Source organism: Ursus arctos, unplaced genomic scaffold, assembly GCF_023065955.2.
Source record: "Ursus arctos isolate Adak ecotype North America unplaced genomic scaffold, UrsArc2.0 scaffold_7, whole genome shotgun sequence".
NCBI classification, from domain to species: domain Eukaryota; kingdom Metazoa; phylum Chordata; class Mammalia; order Carnivora; family Ursidae; genus Ursus; species Ursus arctos.
The window spans coordinates 74352292-74369891 of NW_026623089.1; the positions used below are offsets into that span (position 1 = coordinate 74352292).

The 17600-nt window shown below is 39.1% G+C and overlaps 1 protein-coding gene across 1 annotated transcript in view; it reads left to right on the forward strand.

Annotated features, from left to right (window-relative positions):
* PCDH15 (protocadherin related 15) overlaps positions 1-17600 on the forward strand; it is a 1631248-nt gene that overhangs the window by 1275821 nt on the left and 337827 nt on the right. Inside the window, exon 13 of the mRNA XM_057308638.1 lies at positions 9352-9558. Coding sequence (XP_057164621.1) covers positions 9352-9558 — 207 coding nt within the window. The remainder of the gene's footprint in view (positions 1-9351; positions 9559-17600) is intronic.

Sequence of the window (17600 nt, forward strand, 5' to 3'; positions counted from 1 at the left end):
TCCACATAGCTCTGGAGTTTCTCCCCAACCCCCTTCCCATGGCAGCCCTCTAGTTCCCCCATCACAGGCCACCATCTCACGCAGGTGATCTCTCAAACCTTAGCTTCTTCTCCTCGCATCCTCCCTGTCTCGTTGCCAACAGAGTATCCCTAAAACAAAACTAGACCCTGCCGCTCCAGGTTGCCTTAAAGACACTGGACCATTTACCTGCCACATGGATTTCCCGTGAGGACTTCATTGATCTGAAAGATCACAGGGGCCAGGAGCCGACAGATGGAGCTGCAAGCCACAGACTGTCAGCCATCATGTCTCAAAATATAAAGGGTCGCATCTCCCATGCAAATGAAACAACTATCAAAATCAGTCAAGTCCACTAAGGAGACTGTGAAGTGCAGTTTACCGTTCTTTCTGCTGTCAGTCTATCGGAAAGAAAGAAAGAAGAAAGAAAGAAAGAAAGAAAGAAAGAAAGAAAGAAAGAAAGAAGAAAGAAAGAAAGAAAGAAGAAAGAAAGAAGAAAGAAAGAGAAGAAAGAAAGAAAGAAAGAGAAGAAAGAAAGAAAGAAAGAAAGAGAAGAAAGAAAGAAAGAAAGAAAGAAAGAAAGAAAGAAAGAAAGAAAGAAAGAAAGAAAAGAAAGGCATGCATACTCCCTCTAGGAAGGATTGAGTAGGAACCTCCAGCGAGCCAGGGTCAGGACAGAAAAACTCAGAGCTGATGTTTCCATCCACAGCAGGCAAGACAAATGCTATGGTTGAAAATATTCTAGCCACCTGTTCTCTCCCTGTCCTTATGGATTTCTGCTTCAAGAATGGGAAACAGACATATCCCACATCTTCATGCAGCAGGTCAGTGGAGAATAAACTCTGTCTGCCCTCCTAGCAGAATCTCTAAGGTGAGGAAGCCCAAGTCCATTAAGAGCCAAAGTTCTTCATACATTTTAGAGAAATCGTTCCACATAAATTTCAGGCATTAGTTCTTATTAATAATGAAACAGCAATCTCTCCATGGATTTCTTAACAAATAACACACTCAGAAATCCATCAACACATCTGATACATGCTTACCTTTTATTTTAATTTTATGTTCATTTTTTTTAATTTGTCAGATTAACACATAAAACATTATTTTTGTTCCGCAAAACAACACTGCAGACTTGTGTGTATCTTCCTGGCACTCCACATGTCTAAAAATTCTCAGTATGAGGCTGAATGAATTGACTAATACGTCAGTTATGGAAATGAATAAAAGGAAAGAATGTATCATCTCCTCTTATCTCATGTTGTTATTCATCCAGCTGGGTTAGAAGAGAAATAGAATATAGCAGTTGAATATTGCAGCTCTCCAAATGTGCAAGCTGACAAAAGACACACAGAGGTGATATTTTAGTTGGCCTCCTTCCTTCCTTACAAGGTGACCTGCAGCTGCTTAGAGGAAGAAAAGCAATTTATCCATTCTGCTCACAGTGTCTTGATTTTGGCAAGGCCCTCTTGTCTGCAAAGGTCATTGTAGGAGTACAACAGCAAGTCCAAGTATTGTAAAATGTTCAATTGGAGCCACTTTCTAAACAGCCCTGGCCATCCATCCCTCCCCACTACACCCCCTCACACGCGTCGACTCCCGCCACCCTCCTGCACAACCGTTTCCAAGGGGTCTTCGGAAGCCTCTTGGTTGTTGCATGGAAAATTTAGATATACTCTAACAACTTGTAAGCTAGATAGGTCTGCTCACTATTTTTTTCTCAAGAATAAGCTAGTACATTGGAGAAACACTAAACTCTCACTCTTCTTAGCTTCCAGGCTCTGAAAAATAACCCACTTGGAGATCAGGGGTTTTTTTTGGGTACTGATGATTTTTTGAAATTCAAATAGTCCAAGATGGACTTTTCTAGTCCACCAATTCACATAAGGCACTTCAATGGGGTTTTCTCCTGGTTGAGAGAAAACTCAGTGGGAACAGGATCAGAACCCTGCATGGGCCTTTGCTGGTTGGGGAGGCAGATGGCAGGGCAAAATCAGGGAGATAAAACAGAAGTATTCCAGAGTAAAGTGACTACTTCATCACCATCATAATTCTATCTCTGGCTGGCCTTGCTATTTATAGCCAAAATGATTGCCATGTTCAAAACACCAGCCGAAGAGCCCGACATATCTGTGATTAGCAGGGGTTTTCTGAGACTATGTCTTCCCCAGAGCGACTGGGTTTTTCTTCTATAAATCATTCAAAATTGCTTTAGTCATTCTGGTGTCATTTCATATCTCAAACACTAAGCAAAGAGAAAGATTTTTATTATTGAAAGATATACAGGAACTTTGAAGATTCAGTACAATAAATTATAAACAGAATGGGCGTATTCTTCAAGTGAGGATAAAATATACTTCACTTTATTAAAAATATTCCTTTGGTGGGAAATGTGTCAGTATGATTTTGTTGTCATATTATGAACCCTTGTTAGGTATGTGCTGTCTATATTCTCTCTAGCAAAGATATTTTTTTTCTTTTTTGTCAAACAGAAAATTTATTTATTTCATCCAAGAATGTACTTCTTTGCTCTCTTTATGATATTACAAACAAACCACTTGTGTGATATACACACTGATTTTTTGTATTTTATCTGCTAAATTTTAGTATGGTTCTATAAGTTCTGAGGTATTTTTAGTCACTGTTATAAGTACACTTGCTGTCAAAGTCTTTAGGCATCTTTAATTCATTAGAGTATTTGAGTTTAAGTAAAGAATGTCTCTGTAGATTTAAAGCACTATCATTTTATAAGAAGGGCCAAGAAGCGATGAATACACTTATTTTTAATTATTAACTAGTTGGTAATATTAATATAATCTTTGACCCAGGGAACAGAGGCTTGCCACAGACATCTCTCCCGAAGACATTTCAAAAGAAAAATGTACACATGTAGAAAGGAAATGTAACCTATTGTCAGTTACTAAGGCTCTGGCCCCAAATCCCTTGTAGGTCTTTGGTGAGCTGAGCAGGCTCCTACAGAGAGCTCCCTTATACAGATGAGGTTCCTGCACTTTTATTTTCAACCGTTCAGTCCAATTGAAACTTAAAACTTTGCTTAAAGCTGAAAAAGTAGCAATTACTTGCAGATGAGGTTGAAGCAGTGTTGGCCTACACTGTACCAGCTTCCTAGGAGCCTGAGCCAGGGAAGACGAAGTGCCAGACATACTGGTTCCCAGAGGGCATCGGGCTGGACATATCACGATCACCAGATGAGCTTGTTTCTGAAAGGCAGATTTCAGGGCTCCCCCCACTGAATCAAGATGCCCACATGCCTTTCCAGGGCATTAAAGTGTGAGAGCCCACCATGTATTAATGTCATTTGGAACCTGGGATGGTGGGGTAAAATTAAAATAATAATTAAAGAAACAGACAACTAAATACCTATCAGAAAGCCTGATGGAGGGGCGCCTGGGTGGCATAGCGGTTGAGCGTCTGCCTTCGGCTCAGGGCGTGATCCCGGCGTTATGGGATCGAGCCCCACATCGGGCTCCTCTGCTATGAGCCTGCTTCTTCCTCTCCAGCTCCCCCTGCTTGTGTTCCCTCTCTCTCTCTGGCTGTCTCTATCTCTGTCGAATAAATAAATAAAATATTAAAAAAAAAAAAAAAAGAAAGCCTGATGGAGCCCCTAGGAATGTGCCTTCACAGGGACCTCACGTGAGACATGGAGGCATCGGACAACGAGAAGGCCTTTAGAAACCACAGTGTTTGAGAAACACTGGTGGAAAGTACAGAAGGCGAGGTCTACTTCTGGAGCCTGCCTGTAATGAAATGATGGATGGGAAGAGGCACGCATCCGTAATGCTTAAATATCCTTATAATGTTGGCAGTTCAGGTCACTTCCTAGATCAGACTTTATTAAGCTGCACCACTTGCCCTGAGTGGCCATAAATTAGTTTACTACCTTACTATAAACTAGTGGCCATAAACTAGTTTACTAGCTCACTGTGGGGGGAGGAGAGGCCTACATACACATTTTAGGAGACCAAGTGTATAAGTTTTCAGTAAACTTTTTATTGAAAACTGTCCACCTTGATGGATTTTCACAAACTGAGGCACCCAAATATCCAAAAAAAAGAAAGGGTATTAAGAATGCCCCAGATGTCTCACCACACTCTCCTGGCCACTATCCCTCACACATTCAAGAACTCCAAATGGATGATTGTAACAGTAAAATTACTTTTGTCTGTTTTAAATTGGTTTATTTTAAGACTGTATTTATTAATGTAATTATTTAATTTATTTGAGAGAGAGGACGCAAATTGGGGTGAGGAGAAGAAGGAGAGGGACAATGTGGGGCTCGATCTCACAACCCTGAGATCATGACCTGAGCCGAAGGCAGACGCTCAACCAACTGAACCACTCAGGCACCCTTAAAACTGCTTTTATAATCACGTTGAAGTATCGTATCTTGTATCAGAATCATAATAGTGTTGTACACCTTTCCTTTTGTTTGTTTGTTTGTTTTTTACCTGGCTAACCTCGGAGGTATATCTCCCACAACCATACACTGCACTTGTGAAAGAATTCAAAAACAATGTGTCATCAAGGGAACTTTCGGACTTTCATCAGCATTTGCTTTCAAATAAAAGTCCGAGTCATTCTTGTTTGAAGCCCAAGGCAGGCATGTCTCAATGCCTGGCTCTTGGAAAGCTATAAACTAGTAAGATTGTTGACGCTAATAAATAAATTGGTTGAAGACGTGAGTAAGTAGATTTTAACGATCTAAATCGGTTAGGAAAAAATGAGTAGAACTTCTAATCAAAAAGAGAAAACGGAAGTATAAATTGAGACTTCCAGCAAAACTCTCCAAAGCGAACCCTCTTCCTCAGGTCTACTTGCAAGTTGCATTCAGAAGTGGGAAGAAGGGGTAGAGGTTGACCGAAGCCTGGGCCGCATGGATATGCTGGGTTCTCGAGTCAGCCTTCTATGAATGCAGATAAGCAGCCTGTGTTCAGCTGGGAGAGGCAGGCTTGAGGAATGGCATCCTTTATCACCTGAAGGCTTGCCCGAAGAGGAGTGTGGGGCTCAGGAGAGGGACCAAACCCGCGGAGTTAGAAGGACAGGAAGGTGAGGCAAGCCTGGGAGAGATGGAAGTCCTTGAAGGCTTTGGTGAGAGAAGTGACCCAATCTGGCGATTCTGTCACGAAAGCACAAGCTCCCATGATGGGCGTGAGCTGCGGGGCAGGGTGGACGCTGACACTGAAGTTAATATGATCCGGGGACAGATGGTAGTAGTGGGATCTGGGTGGTAACCGGGGAGGAGGTGAGACTTAGTTAGATCCTGCTTGTATTTTAAAGTTCATAGTCAACAAAGTGTGCTCATGGATTAGCATGAGGTGTGCAAAGAAGCTGGGATGGAGGTGGGCCGAGCCCCTGGGAGAATGGGCTGCCATGAATCGGAAACAACCGTGGAGCACGGAGCTGGTTTGTGAGGGTGAGAACTCCCTCCTGGCAGAGCTCTCATTGGAACTGTTTGTCGATGCCCACACAGAGGTGGGGGGTGGGCATAGATGCAGGGGAGGTCAGCTGGGAGTCATGATGTTACTGGCATTTCTCAGGCAATGACATGGGGATGGGATCCACGGGACCCCAGTGGGAGGAGGAGGAGACTGCCCAGCCTCCCTCCCGGGTCTCTCCAGCTGTCAGGGTGGTGGCGAAGGGACAGATCAGCAAAGGAGAATGGGGAGACGTGGGGAGTAAAGCCAGGAGGAGACCAAGAGAAAGCGTTGTCTGGAAAGGCTAGTGAACAGTGCTTGAAATGCTGAAGATAGGTCGCAGGGATAAGGCCTGAGAATAAATCCTGCTTTCATCAGCCTAGGTGTCCTGATGGTTTTGACAAGGACAGCTGTGTGAGGCCAGGGCAGAGCCTGACTGGGGTGGGCTGGGGACACCTGTGAGGAGAGACACCCACAGCGATGAACACATGGGTGTGACAAGTGCGTCTTACAGGTGCACGACAAAGGTCTCTTGACTGCCTAGGAGAAAATGATCTCTTTCTTCTTTTCTAGAATTCTTTTAAATGTCTTGATAATCTCTCCCATTTTCCCCTTCACACCTAAATCCTTCTATGCACTTGAAAGGGTTTATATTAGAGATGGTGGGATTTGTGAAATTGCTTGCCACCCACCAGCAAGAAAAGTTACTTTGCGTTCTCAGTCCTCGGATGCAGGGAGCAAAAGGATTATCAACACTTGCTTGTTTTAGTATTTAAAACGGAGTAGTTTGTCTCTTTCAGTGTCGTGCCCTCCAAAGTAACTAAATAGTGTATTTTTCTTATACTTCTGCTTTCTTGGCTTTTAGTTTCATTACTGAAAATGGGACTCATGCCCAGAAATTCTCCAAACAAAACCTGGCTTTTTAAATACAATGTTTAACTTGTAACTACAGACTCTGTAGATACAAATAAAGTTTTTCTTTATGGGATGAAGTGATTTTTTAAAAAAAATCCCACCTTGTTTCACTTGACCTGCTTTTTTGTCCTCATCTCATTCACCACTGATTACAGGGGAACAGAATAAGTCAGATTTTTGAGAATTCTTATTTATGTTGTTTAGAAGAAAAGAGGATCGGATGACAGGTTTGATGCATGGTCTCACTGCAGAACGAAGTGTAATAGTATTAATTTGTGTTAAGTGCCGTATTTTACCTCTAATTAATCTGGAGTATCTACATTATTAATATTCTTTCCTGCCACTAATTTCTTCCATCCGTCTTACATTTGGATATTCATTTGCATTCTTGGAATTAGAGAACCATGTGGTGAATTTCCCTGTGTAGCCTCTCATAAATCAAGACACCTGAGTGTGGGTGCTTTTCGGTCTGTTACATGTGATGTGGCCTTGAACTTAAAACTCATCCTTCTGTTTCTCCATCAGCACAAAAGAATATGTTTTTGCATTAAGAGAGGGGTATACAAAATAGGATAGGGGTTAAGAATGTGGACCTTAGAGACAGATACCTGGCTAGCACCTCTGGAGCACTCAAATCAGACCAGGTATATAGTAGCAATCCAAACATATCAGCCATATTAATGACAAACTAATGCGAGGATTAACACAGAGTTTCACATGTTACTTTTAAAGATATGCAGAATTAGATTGTTCCCATAGATCTAATTTGAGGTTTATTTCCTTTTCATTGGACTACTTTGTTTTCATCATGCAGATAATACATGTTTTCCCTGGCTTCACAGCTGGCAGTAAAAATTAACAGCCTATGAGCTGAATGTAAAACATAAGCTTCCTTCACTGTGATAAAATTTGGCTTTTTGTTTTCCTCTCTCCATCCATAAATTGTGTGTTGATGTGTGTTTATTGGGCGGGGGGTGGGGAGGGAACAAATGATAGATTTTATGGCTTTTCATGACATCACTAGTATGTCCATATGGATAGGACATCATGGCTTTTGGAATAATTAGCTACAAAATAAAGGGAGAGAGAAAAGGTCCTGTTCAGAATGACTTGCATGTATGAACTGCTCCTGCTTTAATCAGATCACAGTTGCTGGGTCGGAACCCCATATGGACCAATTAGTTTCATCCAGTATAAAAGCAATGTTTTCTGGCCATAGACTCTACATTTCACCCCAATCGTCTGCGCCCAAGGAGCCTGCTGTGTGTCGCAGAGGGGGCTCCTTGAAGAGCGTCCATGGCTCAGCACAAATTAATCACAACTGCTGGTTGCAGAAGGAGCTGCCCATGGTGTCAGCAGCACATATGGCTATGTGTGAGGAGAATATATAATTCCAGAAAAGGCTACACATAGTTTCCGGATTGTTGTCCACAATGAGGAGCGGGGCTCATAAACATTTTACTCCATGGACCACTCTGGCAGTCTGTTCCCAAAGAAAATTCACATGCATAAAATAAATGACATAACATTATAGAGGGAATCTAATGCATTGAGATAGAGTTATCAAAATATTTTAAAAAAACAAAACTAGGTAGTGGTATCAATGCTTTAAATAACATAATGTTACAGTGAGTTTATTAATTACCATAATTTCAAGTTAGTAATTAGCATAAACAATACTTCAAAATAGCTTCATTATTAATAACAGTATGAAGGGAAAAATATTGTGATTTTTCTTGGTTCAGAGTTACCAGCACTGCCAAACATCACTGTGATTTGTTACTTACCCTTTTAGTTGATGAAAATGCTAAGTTAAAATTGGAGGAAAGTGCACAATTGTCTTCTAGAAGGCCCAGGTTCTTGCCTCTGGATTGAAAAATCAGGGATATCTATCTGAACAATTTATAAATTTTCATGGCCAAGATGTTATTATTTCATCCAGGAAAGCACTCCACTATTTAATATAAAATATTTAACTTTCACTTGGACCTGATTTCAAAATACAACTATTGCAATAATGGGGAAAACTTATCAATAAAAATTGACATCAGGGACTTTGAATCTATTTTAATAGATGTATATTCTATTGAGTTGTAACAAGGTTTCTCCTAACGTTTGGAAGAAATTTTCTAGAAGTCAGTAGTGATGAAAGCTTTCCTTAAATAAAACTTTTGGATTGCTATAGAATAAGACAAATTTTCTCAATAAAACAGGAAGTCAAGGGATGGTGTTTCCCCAATTCCCAATGTGACCATGTGGTCATGGAAAGAAAATTTATTGGAAATATAAATTGCCATCAATTTTTTAAACTGAAGAGGAGAAAGAACAGGAAAACAAACATATTTCTAGGACACGAATATTAATTTAACTTGAATAATATATGCAATTAAATAATATTTGAAATTCTGCAGCTACTAAAAGTATTTCATTAGAAGCATCTCTGTCCCTTATCTGATGCTTTTGAGGACTTTCCATGAGCAGAAATGTAGCCTTACTCTATTAATTTTATATGGAAATTTGAATTGATTGGGGATTTGATCATTCGTGTGGAGTGAGAAGACACAGAGGAGAATAAAGTAAATATAATACTTTATGAATCTTTTTTTCTTGTACTTACATATTTTATCAGCAGTTTTCCAAATGCCTTTGCTTCTTGGTTTTCTGTCTACCTGTATAAAAGCACAGTTATCTCTTCTTACAACATTCAGTGGCAGATACAATAACTCACTGCAGTGATTATTAATATGTTTTTTTCAAATATACACTGAGTTTTAGGACAGGAGACAAAAAGTTGATGAAGCCTCTCTGGACTTTCTCTTCCTCATTTGCGCTTTCTAAGGGCCCCAGGCCCTTCAACTCTAAAGCATTTCTTCTTTCTGTGATGACACAGTTCAAAAAGAGAATCCTCATAAATAGTATGAAAAGTGACACTCCAAGAGACCTGATAACATATAACTTTTTAACCTTTGTAAAAATTCTCTTCTAGGCTGAACAGGACAATGGCCATCCTCTTCCTGCCTTCGCCAGTCTCCATATTGAAATCCTGGATGAAAATAATCAGAGTCCGTATTTCACGATGCCCAGTTACCAAGGCTATATCCTGGAATCCGCCCCAGTGGGAGCAACCATCTCCGACAGTCTGAATTTGACCTCCCCTCTGAGAATTGTGGCTCTGGACAAGGATATAGAAGATGTAAGTTCAATATGTTGTTCTTGTTTTGTTAACATGTCTTGATATATTTATGTCAACAGGAACTTTTACGAAGACCTAGAGACAGGAGCTATTGAATAGAGAACAGAGTCCTTGTGAGTGAGAGTCTTATAAATGAGAATGTTAGTGTTGTAATTTCATTTCACATCAAGAATACTATAAAAAAAAAAAGAGCATGTTTGAATTAGTGACCTTTTTTTTTTTTTTCAGTTTACAGATACTGGATATAAGCAAAAAAACGAATGTTTCATTTATTGTTTGCTAAACCTCCAGGGCAATCTTTTTTTTATTAACATGGGTTAAAACTGTTAATACAGTTGCTGGTAGGGAACAATCAAGGCATTACACAAAGAGTCTACAGAAACATGAAGGCAGCCCTGGAGTATGATTGGGGGGACTTTTCTGATGCTATGTTATTTGGGGGTAGCTGACGCCCTCCCACTTCTGCTGGTGGCTGTGCTGAGGCTCAGACTGTCCACTCCACACATCATCGCCCGTGGCGGTGGTGCTGACATCAGCTCACACAGTGGGAAACGGTCCAGGCTGGGGGATCAGCGTGCCTTACCTCTTCAGTCCTTGTTTGGCTGTGAAGAGTGGACAGAAAATCTATACCAGGCCAGTCAGAGCCCTTCTAGGAAAGGAAAAACAAGGAATTGGAGCTGGGAGGCTTTGGCATCACGTATTAAAGAGGTGGGAAGGACTCTGGAGCCACTGGAGCCGAGTTTGCGGACATCATGGCGGAAGCCTGTCATCAGCGGGAGAGAAGGGGCAGAAAAGAGTCCTGTTGGACTCGAGTCCCCTGGCCTATTCTGACTCTAAAGGTTTTCCTTCGATTCTGTGACCTACCACAGTAATTCCCCACATATCTTTTTTTTTTTTTTTTTAACATATGTTGAGCTGGATTTGTCTCTTGCAATGTGAGAAGTCCTGAGTGCACAGTTTCTCCCTTGCTGGTGGCGCTCTTGGGTAACTTCCAGTGAGGATGGAGATGTTCTGCATCTGTGCTCTCCACTCCCGGAGACTTGAGCCCCGTGTGGCCGTGCAACGCTGGACATGACACTAGACTGAGAACCTCATTCTAGCGTTTTGGTTAATTAATTTAAGTGTAAGTTGTCATCTGTCTCTAACTGGACAGCACAGCTGTGGAATGTCCCCCAAATCTCATTCCATGGAGCTTTGTCATCCGTCTAGGAAATGAAGAGGGAACTTTCAGACTTTTTTTTTTCTCTTTCTGGAAAAAGTGTGTAACACTTTGCAGAGGATGTGACAACTCTGTGTGCCTGGTCCTCTTCCCAGATGCCATTATGAATCCTGGTGTTTTCTCTTCTCTCATCCACCTTCCCTGTCTTTCATAGTCTCTCCTCTTCCATCTCATCACGTTTTACACAGTAACTGTCATTGAGTTCTTAGTACCTGCCAGACAATATAGTAACTGCTTTATCTTGCATTAATTCCCTTACATCTCACAGCCAACATAATAGATGTAATTTCCCATATTGCAGAAGGGGGGATGGAAGCTATTTTAAATGCCTGATGTGATCACAGAGTTCGTAAATAGTGGAGCTGGTCCTTGAGCCAAGGTCTATGGGAAACAAAGTCCTTGATTTTAAGACCAAACTAGAAAGCTCCTATCTATTTGCTATGGTCTGGCTCTAGTCTGACTATGATAATGGCTGATGAATGCTACAGACTTTCTTTTGGAAAAGTGCGTATACATATACGATTTCCCATCCCAGCTTAGGGGGTTAGGGATCCCCTGAATGTCTTCATTTAGTGAATTCTTGCTGGAAAATTTAGAGCCACCTTAATAAGTTTTATATAGGCCAAGCTACTATATTTTGTAGGACTGGTGATGTACCATAAATTTTGATGTGGATTTTGTTTCATTTTTTAATTAGAATGCATAATCATATTTTAAGTAGGGACTAGTCAGTTTGGAAAATTATAATGGCTTATGTCATACCTTCATGAACACAGTGGTGAGCAAAAGCTAAATCCTAAAGAAAAAGTGCAGTTGTAGTTTCTCCATAATTGCAAAACATATGTGTTTATATTCGCTTGATGTATTTATATTATTATTATTATTACTTTGCTTGATATATTTATATTACTGAATGGTTGCATACTAAGCCCTACACTTGCTTGTGTACATTCCTACTTTTCTAGATTGTCATTCACTTTAAAGATTCTAAGATTGCATTCTAAGAGACTTTGTAAAGATGGTGGGACTTACAGGGTGTCACTGAGTTGGGGTGGGGAGAGCTCGTGGGTCTAAAACACGTGGGAAACACTATTAGCATTGTGCTCTTAGAGCTGACAATTCCAGTTAGCCTATTAAATGCTCTGAGTGTTTCCAGGGGTGGGGCAGCTGGCTGTCTGCCTGTTTGACTCTTGGTCCTACTGTATGATGGTTGTATGATATGGAGGGGCTCTCATTCACCAGTTGCCCTTTTGCTCAATCACCTATATGGGAGGAGTGATTGCTCCCTTGGCCTGCTCGTTCACTTGGGGCTGGTGGGGATGGGAGGGAGAGGATAGTTCCCATAGATGTCACCATGCACACAGGAGTAGCACCATTAATCTAGCTCGTAAAAATGTCACATAATTGAACAGTGTGTATCTGGCCATTTATTTCTTATTTAGGCCCATCCTCTTTCTGAAATTAACTACAATGAGCACCAGGAGTTGTCTAGAAAATGAACAAGTATCGCTAATCTCCTAGTGTTAAACATTTCTAAAATATCATATACAGCTCCTATGTATCTATAATGTAAATAAGTCCACAGAATATTAAACATAGTTTAATCCACCTTCCTCTACTCTGCGAAATGTTCCCCTAAGACCCACTTCTCAGGAATGGATAGAACACCTCTTTGTGCCACTCTATCTTGAAACTTAGGAGTCGTTGATTTTCCTTTGTTCCTGACAACTGAAGGTCGTCACATCCTTCCTGTTTCATCCTCTGAATATTTTGTGACTCTCTTTTCTTTACCCATCTTTACAACCATCACCCTACTCGCCTCATATTAGAATTGCCTCCCGATGTCCTTGCCTTCATATTTTTTCTGACTCAGGCCTCTCTCTCACCCAGCCACTAATAGTGATCTCTCCAAGAGCTCACACGGGACTGTATCACACATCTGACCAACACGTTGGTGTGACTTCACGTTCCCTGCGCAAGAGAATGGCTGGTGTCTCTTGATGCCTGAGCATTTCTACTACCTCATTTTCTGAAACCCCCCCACCTCACCTGTCTCCTTTAGCATCTACTTGTAGTCTCCTGCATAGGCCAACCTGCTTCTCATCTCATTTCCATTGTTTGTGACATTTTCCACGTTTTGAAATCTTTCATCTTTCATTACCCAAGCTGGCGTGGGCAGCTTACACTCAGTGTTTAGGATTCCGCTCAGGCATGCCCTTATTCATGCATCTTGCCCGGACTCTGCTCCCTCATGGTTGAGCTGCATGTCTCTCCACTGTGCATTTCTCTACTGCTCTCCTCATGCCATTGTAGGTGACTTGCTCCCTCTATGAACTTAAATGGAGGGTAGGGCCTACATCTCAATCACTTCTGTATCTTGAAGATCTAACACTGTTCCCAGAACTTAATCAGTTCCAGTGATTGTTTAATGAGCTCGTGCATTCAGGCATGAATAAAGGAATGAGGATATCTAACATATGCATCAAAAATTCTAGTGATATTGATTTAACTGTGTCACAATATGGCCCATTCCATGGTTGGACGATTAATTCCTAGAAACCTCTTCTTATTGAGTTGAAACTAACCTTCTTGCTAACTCATCTGGTATTCCTTATAGTTTCCATTTGCCAGCACACAAAATAAATTTGTACAATAGTCTTAATATATTTCAAGATGTATTGATGTCCTTCTGAGTCACCTCTTTTTCCAGGCCAATAACTGTTTATTTTTTAAAAGTAAAATATGTTCATTGCTAGGTTATTTACTTATCTGTGTTAACAAAAGAAACTTCAAGGCCCTGTTAGTTCACAGGCAAGGATTTTAGTCTGTGGTAAATTCTTGCTGATTTTGAATGTCAGAATTAGTGAAATTAATCAGCATAGGGATAATAGGATTTAAGAATAAAGACAGAGATATGTCACCACATACAGATGTTACTAACAGAAATGGAGGTTTGGTATCAGGCATGAAAAGAAGTCATCACTACAGGAGTCCATTTCCTGAGCTGCTTCAAGAATAGCTATGCCACAGGGCACAGGCAAAGAAGAGAACAGACTTGGATTATTTGTCCAAAAATTAAGTTGTGTTTCTTCCTTCAACTCAGTGGAAAGTAAGACAAAGTTTTAAAACACAGTAGCAGGGACTGGTGAGTTGTGGTGTTATCAACAGTGTAGATTTCCAGTCAGGAAGAATCTTAAGGGTCACAGTGAAACTGGAAAAAAGAGTAAAAAAAAATTTTGTGTTCATGTTTCTTTTCTATGGTTATATAAATATCAACATATAGATACATATATAGAGAGAGATATGAATCAGGTTTGTTTTTTCAAGTACTCTTAGCTCGTACTTTCAAAATAGCCTAGAAGACAGGTAAAGCAAGACATGCCCAAGGTTTTCAAGAGGATGTCAGAAACCACCGGGTTTTCAGAAGCAGAACTACTAAAAGTTGATTATTGAATTCTGGTTCTAAAAAAGTAAATAAATAACAGAGAATAGTAATCAACAGAGGTTACCCACTTGGCCTGTAGAAAGGCAGTGAGTCATTTATAATTCTAGCCAGGTTCATGTCCCTGCATAAAGTGCTACTGTTTCAAGATAAAGGTATCCTTGAATCTAATGCAATAAACTCTTAAAGGTGCTTATATGTGCTTATATGCCTTATACATATTGATATGCTATTATATGTGCATTATGTCAGAATATGAAGACAAAAATACACCTTGAAAAAAGTTATTAGTTTAAATGTACTGGAAGATGTTGCCATTGTTTGTCTGTTTCTTACTAGTGTATACTTGTATGCCGTATATGTGTTTGTGGTCATTTATGTTGACATTGTTTTTTCTTAATGTTAAATTTGCATATAGGTTCCACCTGGTGGAGTTCCTGTAGGTACTAGGTGTTTATTTTGTGTTTGTTCTGTTGTGAATTGCTGTGGTTCATTTCCTAGTTCTTTTTCTTTTCTACTAAAACAAGTAGACAGTTACTTCATTATCAACTTATACAGACAACTGCAACTACCATAAATATGTGTGTGCTTGTAGATGTAATTTAAATTTGTGTTCCTTGTACTATTGTTTAGAGCAGAATGGATTGTGTGGAATCCAAAGTGCGAGTGAACTTTAACAAAGATTATTCAATCATTAAATGTTTTTTCAGTCCATGACAAATGTTCATAATTCATCACCGTATTCTTTCTAAAAGATTCTAAGTGTGGAATTGAACCTTTTTGAACAAGGTTGTCTGAAGACAACCACTGCTGACAAATTCAAATTGGCAGATGAGATTAATTTTTTTGTCATTTTTTTCTTATACTTTATAATTTATGTACGTGCATAAGTATGCATATGTACATGTGCACATATATACACATTTCTGTGTTATATGTGTATATATATGAGGATGCATATAAACTTGTGTGTGAGTGATACAATATTTTGATTCCTCTTGGAAACCCAAAATTGGCTTTAATTCCAATTACTTGTTATATTTGAATATTTCTTCTATATGATGGGATTTCTAATTTTACATTCATGTGTTTGTTTACCTTTGCATTTGCATATGTGTTTACTTTTGCCTTCTTTTTTTTTCTGTGCTCTGAGTGAATATCAGAGTTTATTTTACCTTCCTGGAAAATAATACACAAATCAATGAAATGATATGGTATATACTGAATGTATACTTTAGATAAAGTAATATTACCATTTGTCAGAGGGAAAAAGAACATTTATTAATCAGCCTTCTGTGTCCATATTAATTAGTTAAAAAACTAATATGTGTTTTAAACAAATATATAGACACAAGGACTACATAAAATTTATTGTCCCTCTCAAAATAATAAGCCAGAGCACTATCAATTTGCACTCATAAAATACCATGCCTGAAACTAGTATTATCCTCAAAAATAAACCCAAGTATTAAGCTCTGAGTAATAACTGGTTGAATATTTCCAAATCTGCATTCTTAAATTCTTGTCCTCAAAGTAACATCCAGATATTCACCAATGGCATCTATGTATCCAATATATAGATTTTAAAAAGTTGATACATGAAGTGTTCATAAAATTCACATGTTAAAATTTAAACAGAGATTAACCGAGCGGGACAGATTAGAAAGAGCTGTAAGATACCATGGACAATCATAGCTTTCTGTATTATGTTATCTTTTTATAAAAAATAATCTGCATGTCTGGGAAGTGTTATTTTAGTCTCCAGCTAGTTATTACAACAGGACTTGAAGTGAAGTCAATTAAATTATCAAAAGGTCTTTAATGTTTCTGGATATCAAATATGAGAGTCTGTTTATGAAGCATGGGTGTGTATGTCATCTTCAAATGGGAAGCATTTGACAGTGAAAATCTTGCAGCTTCTGTCAACTGGGAAAAGAGACAGTGTTGTTTGTGACACAAGCATATTTTACAGTCTCACATGTGCACACGCTGGTTCCCAACCCAACATTCACTGCAGTCCTGCACCATCACAATACCTGGCATTTTAAAAATTGCCTACAACATGTGGTGAGGATACAAATGAATATATCTAACAAATTTCCTAACAGAGGCTACAGTTGAAAGGAAGAAAAGAAATTGGTGAAGTATTTGTTATAATCAAGTAGAGAATGACCAAAGGACTTGGATAAAGGGAGAGAAGTAAATATCGGATATATATCCAGTCCCATTAGCAGAGCTTGCTCAACTTGGATTACTGGGTGTTTCAGGTCTGAGTAAAGGAAGCTGTTCTTTGGCACTATTGTGGGTAAATTCAGATAACAGGAAACAATATATGAATTTAACAGCCTAGTGATTTTACCTTGGTTGGTAAAATCAAGGATAAACACTAAAAAATGACAGACACTCATACTTAGGTTTTTGTTGTTGTTAATCGAAACTGCATTCTAACTTTTCTGCTCATTAAAAAATAAAGAAAGGGGGGGTAATCAGAAGGGGGAATGAAGCATGAGAGACTATGGACTCTGAGAAACAGAGGGCTTCAGAGGGGAGGGGGGTGGGGGAATGGGATAAGCTGGTGATGGGTAGTAAGGAGGGCACGTATTGCATGGTGCACTGGGTGTTATACGCAACTAATGAATCATCGAACTTTACATCAGAAACCAGGGATGTACTGTATGGTGACTAACAATATAACAAAAAAATATTAAAAGAAAAAAAATCACAAGAAAGAGGAAAAAAATAAAAAATAAAAAAATACCAAATTAAAAAAAAAATCATTGCATTTTATTGCAGTTGACTTTAAAGTACACAATAAGAAGCAACCTCAAAATGTGGTTCAGGATATATTGAGTTTATATGCATCTTATAATCTATTTTTTTAAATAAATAATCTAACTATTAACTAATACACTTGATTATCCAAACATCCCGCCTGCTAGCCTGCTGAGCAATTGGGGTCACGACGCTGACATGGAGCCCAAGTTTCCTGTTTTAAGTATCCATAGAAAGCCCTTGACTTTACACAACTCTTAACAACTTTGATTATTATGATAAAGAGACCAATGAAAATTATTGTCTATAGCATTTCTTTTTTTCTTGTTCCAGGATCAATAAATGTAGCATACTGGACTTATCACAATCATGGACATAGAAGCCACAATAGTATAGCTATCTCTTAATGAGATGTTACAAATACAGAACTTGGGTTAGTTTCAAATGGAACCATTCATTTCAAAGTTATTTGAAATATACATATATTGAATCTTTAAAAAGGTGTTTAGATTACAGTATCTGTGGGTCAAATCATGCCTACCTTTTAATATAATACACATTTCAACTTTCTCACTTTCACATAGAAATGTTTAAAAGGTGAGTTCTAAT